This window comes from Penaeus vannamei, chromosome 39, assembly GCF_042767895.1.
Source record: "Penaeus vannamei isolate JL-2024 chromosome 39, ASM4276789v1, whole genome shotgun sequence".
NCBI lineage: Eukaryota > Metazoa > Arthropoda > Malacostraca > Decapoda > Penaeidae > Penaeus > Penaeus vannamei.
The window spans coordinates 4,538,976-4,543,975 of record NC_091587.1 but is presented as its reverse complement, the minus strand read 5'-3'; the positions used below and the strand labels follow the sequence as shown (position 1 = coordinate 4,543,975).

At 55.8% G+C, this 5,000-nt stretch overlaps 1 protein-coding gene across 1 annotated transcript in view; it reads right to left on the bottom strand.

Moving 5' to 3' along the window:
* Positions 1-2,942, bottom strand: part of LOC113825016 (uncharacterized) — a 17,687-nt gene extending 14,745 nt beyond the window's left edge. Inside the window, exons 1-2 of the mRNA XM_070116805.1 lie at positions 2,660-2,942; positions 1,924-2,559 (exon numbers count right to left, since the gene is read on the bottom strand). Coding sequence (XP_069972906.1) covers positions 1,924-2,559; positions 2,660-2,905 — 882 coding nt within the window. The 5' untranslated portion in view covers positions 2,906-2,942. The remainder of the gene's footprint in view (positions 1-1,923; positions 2,560-2,659) is intronic.
* Positions 2,943-5,000: the final 2,058 nt, after the last annotated feature.

Sequence of the window (5,000 nt, the reverse complement as noted above, 5' to 3'; positions counted from 1 at the left end):
CCCCTCCGTGCTGGAATCTTGATTGCGTCGCCTTACCTGCTCCCCTCTCCCCCTCCCCCATGCACCCCTCCCCCATCGGCCCTCTCCCCTCCCCATCCTCCTCCCCTACCCTGGCCTCCCCACTCTCCTCCTCCTCATTCCTCCCTCACCTGTCTTCCCACTTCCTCTCTCCTATCCCTTCCACGTTCCTAAGGTACTCCCCCAAATCTGGACATACCCTCCCTCTTGCCCTAGTAAGGTAACTAGGGGGGGGGGGTGGGGGAGGGAGTGGTCGCGCAGTCTTACATATTACATAAGGAATCATTCAACCGCTCTTAATCCTGACGACTGACGGGAAGAAACAATGCAATAAAAAGGGGAAGGGGGGGAACGAGGAGGAAGAGACAATGCAAGAACGGAAGAAAATGAGGAGGAAGAAACAGGCGAGAGAAGGATAGGAAAAAAAAAACAGAGGGGACTGAACGGTGGGGACCCGCACCACCACCGACAGTGAAGTGTGGCTACTCCATCCCGTAGAGTTTTTTTCTCCCCGTGCCTCGGTTCGTACGCTACAGGCCAGCTCTAAAGGCCCAGACCGGAAAAAAAACAAGAAATACTACACTGATTGCGTATTGCATGTGAAACTGCCAAGGACAGAAGTACAAAAATAAATATATATAATAAAAAAATAAAGAGAGAGAGAGAGAGAGAGAGAGAGAGAGAGAGAGAGAGAGAGAGAGAGAGAGAGAGAGAGAGAGAGAGAGAGAGAGAGAGAGAGAGTGTGTGTGTGGGAGAGTGGGAGAGTGAGAGAGAAAGAGAGGAGTGCCAGAGAGCAAGGAATGCGTACCAGCCGTGGGGACTTGTTTGTCATGCAACCCTTGGCCACCCTATTCCCCATCGCTCCTGCGCATCCCCAACCCCCACCCCCGCCGCGCTCTCTTTCCCCAGCCCTGCCAAACACCCTCGACATCCCCCCCCCCCACTCTGCCTCTCCCCGCCCCTCCTATCCTCGCACATCCAATCCGATAACCTTGGCTAGCCCTGGAGGTGGCATTTCCGACCATACGCGACAGATGTTTGCGGAACACCTGTCTCCGTAATGATCTATTCCTCGCTCCCTCTCATTAATATGGATGAGCCGGGCGTCGCGCGGCCCGAGACGGCGGAAGAATAGGGAGGCGAGGGAGTGGGCAGGACAGGAGAGTATAGAAGGAATAGGTATAAAGCACCGCGAGCAAAAGAAGGGGAAGGGAGAGAGGGGGCGAGACATATATAGAAGGAAGGAGAGTAAGCAAGGGTGGAAAGGCAACTCACAGCTGATAGTCTTGTCCCAATGACGCAATCGCAGGCGCCAACGAGACGCGGCGCCCCCCACCCCCTCTTCCCCCGTCACATGTTAGTAAGCCCTCCCCTCCCCTCCCCTTCCCCCTCCCTTCTCACACCAACCCGCCAATGCCTGACACTCGCGCGGTCTCGATTCTAACGCAGACTGGAGAAGGGAAGGAATGGAGATAGATAGCGAGGATAGGAAGTGGATAGACCAGGAAACACGGAGCCTTCTTTCCCCCTTTATTAGACCCCCTTACAAATCGGATCAAAAGGGGAGAGAGGGATTCCTTGGTCGAACTTTGGTCACGGAATGAAATAAAAACTTGAACCTGAGCCCGGAATTCAAAGGGCGATCCGCGGCGAGTGAAAAGGGGAAAGAGGAAGGGAGCAGGGCATGGGAGGGGGCGAGAAGGGCAAGAGGAGGGAGGAGAGAGAGGGGGGGGGGGAGCTCAATCTATCTTTCATGAGTGGAGCCCCAAGGAAATGTCAACGGGGTGGGGTTGTAGTCATCTCCCGCGCTGCCCCGCCCGGAGAAACCTCCCCGTGACTCACCGGGACCTGCGGCCCGGGAGGCGCGGGCGTGAGTCAAAGCATGCACTCGAGGACTTAGGCCTACTCACCGGAGTCTGATGGGGTGTGGAGAAGCGACGACGACGGGTAATGGCGGCGGTGTAACGATAACGTCGACGACGATGTGGTGTGTGTGGAGGTGGAGGTGGGGGACGAAGATGACGACGACGACGACGACGATGACGCCGACACCGACGAGGACGAGGACGAGGACGAGGACGACGAGGACGAAGACGCTGACGACGTCCGCGTCGCTGGCGAGGGTATTCTAGAGCAGTAGTAACTGTGGTCGATGTGAACGATGTCGAGCGAGGAGCTGGGCGGCTCTTCGCTCGTGTAGACCTCCTCCTCGCGACACACGCCGTAGTGGTTGTTGGCCTCGATGTCCTCGTCCATGTGGTCGTTGTCCTCGTCCGTGTCCGTCTCGGAGGACTCGGAGGGGGTGTCGGGGCGGGCCACCTGGTGTGTCAGGGTGTGGTGCAACCCCGCAGGGTCCGTCACCGCGTCGATCTGGGCCTCGTCCTCGGGAAGCCAGGTAAGTCCGCCAGGGTGTGTGGAATCCTGCGGCGCACCTTCCGAGGGCGCCTGCTGGACGAGTCCACCAGATTGTCCAGATGGGGAGCACGAGTCCCTGTGCGTGCGGCTGTACTGGTGGTGTGAGCAGCGCCTACTGCACGTGCCCTGCCAAAATGAAACAAGGGAAGTGAGCTCGAGCCTGCCAAGGCGCGAGCTGTGCAGCTGTTGCAGTTCTCCAAGAGGCCGCGCGGAACAACGGGGGCACGGTGCTACCGCTGAGCAGGAACTCATCCAGGTCAATGTTGTCCAGGTCCACGTCCAGTTCATCGCCCTCCAGCAGGGGCAGGTCAATGGGCAGCAGCAGGTCGTCGGGCAGACTCCCCAGGTCGAACTCGGTGTCCCTGAGCGGGGAGCGCGGCGGGGTGGGGATCAGCTCGAACTTCTTCCAAATGTCGTTGGAGAGCGTGGGCCCCTCCTGGGACCACGTCACGTCCGGGTCCAACTCCAGCATCTCGTTGGTCGCCAGCCACACGCGGTCCTGCGGGAGGAAACAGACGCTTTAGACACATGCTCAGCCGGGCCGCTACCTCAGGGGGCTCCCCTCGCCCTCCCAAGCACCACTTACCCAGCAGCCGCCACCGAAGGGGTCAGCCTGGGCCTCCGGGCGGGCCAGATGGGCCATTGCAACGGGTATGGGTACGGGGCGGGGCGCACGCTTGGCACTTGGGCTCGCAACCGCTCTGCAACGCCACGCTGGGGGTCCTGGCAGCCACACGCTGCAGAGGCCGACCACATGGAAGCAAAGAATCGATACTGGAAGCTTGCATCACATGTGAACACGGGCGCTCGGCCGCCCGCGTCTCCAGACGCCCCAGTGCATGTGCACCTGCCCCTAACCCTGTACCCAACTCCCCGTCCCATACATTCCCCTGCGTTAGCCCTTCTCCGCCTAGGCTCCCCCTCCACCTCCCCCCACCCGCCCATCCCCCATCCTCCATTCCAATCCCATTCCTTGTCCCAAATCCAGGAAACTCGCGTCTAACAGGAATCCCACTCGAGGCCGCTTCCCTCTGGCATCAATCAATAGAGGAGAAAAAAGGGCGCATCACATTCATCGCTCACTTTGCCTTCCGGATGCGTGGCAGCGCGGCCACACTCTGGCGACTTGGGTGGGAGGCGGCCGGAAGTCTTTGATACAAGGTCAGCAAGGGGAAGCGCAACCGCTCTAAAAAAAAAAAAAGGAAGAAATACTATCCTGGAGTGAAACAACAAACCTAATCTTCCCCGAGACTTTGACACGGCCGCCGTCATCGCAAAAGAAATAAAGTCATTTAAACACCACCTGACACCCCTCCCCGACTCCTCCCCAGCCCCGCCCCCTAAAACACCCCAAAACAACACTGCAGGCGTTGCACCAGACCGAGCAACACCACACACTTTATCTATCTATCTATCTATCTATCTATCTATCTATCTATCTCTAACACACACACACACACACACACACACACACACACACACACACACACACACACACACACACACACACACACACACACACACACACACACACACAGAGCGCCAGCCGCCCATGACAAGCCCCTCTCTCTCCCTGTGTCCTTGAACGGGGTCTTATAAAGCTGGCAATGACCTTAGCACAGTGCAATACAATCTTGCCACCTCCGCCGCCGGTGAGTGAATCTTTTTTTTTCTTCTTCTTCTCCTCTTTGTTTTGTTATTGTTTTTATGGCGTGTTTGGGAGTAATTTTGTTTTTAATCTTGGCGTATTCGCTGGCCGTTCGCTTATGGGTGTAAGGAGGCCACGGGGGTGGGGTGTGGGGTGGAGAGGAGGAAGAGGAAAGGGAATAGGGAAATGATAAGAGAGAAGAGGAAGAAAGTTGGAAGGGTGAGGAGAGGAAGGCGAGAAGGAATGAAGGAGAGATGATGGGAAGGAGGGATGAAGAGAGACCACAAGAGACAAGAAAGAAGTGAAGAAGTGGACTACAAGAATGACAACAAGAGCACAAGAGAGAGAGAGAGAGAGAGAGAGAGAGAAAGAGAGAGAGAGAGTGAGAGAAAAAGAAAGAGAAAGAGATAGAGATAGAGATAGAGATAGAGATAGAGATAGAGATAGAGATAGAGAGAGAGATAGAGATAGAGATAGAGATAGAGACAGAGATAGAGATAGAGAGAGAGAGAGAGAGAGAGCGGCGAACGAGCGAGAGAAGAGAGAGAGAGAGAGAGAGAGAAAACACACACACACCTCCAGCCTGGAATACAGCACAGTTCCTATTATCCATGCTGACTGAACTGTCGTTCTTAAGGACAGAAGGACTCTTACTACGGCAAGATTTTGGCGGGATTTTCTCTTTTCCAGAAGCGAGAGTGCCATGATGCTGGCGTCCGTAAGCTCAGGGGGTCGATAAGTGCTTGCCCTTTCTCATTTTCTTTTCTTTCTCTCCCTTCCTCCTTCCTCTTCTTCCTTCCTTCTTCTTTCTTTTTCTTTTCTTCTTCTTCTCTCTCGCTCTTCCTCAGGGGAAAAGAACCTACACTGAGAACTTCAAATATAAGGACATAGTCATGAGATGGGGGAAATGACAATGCTC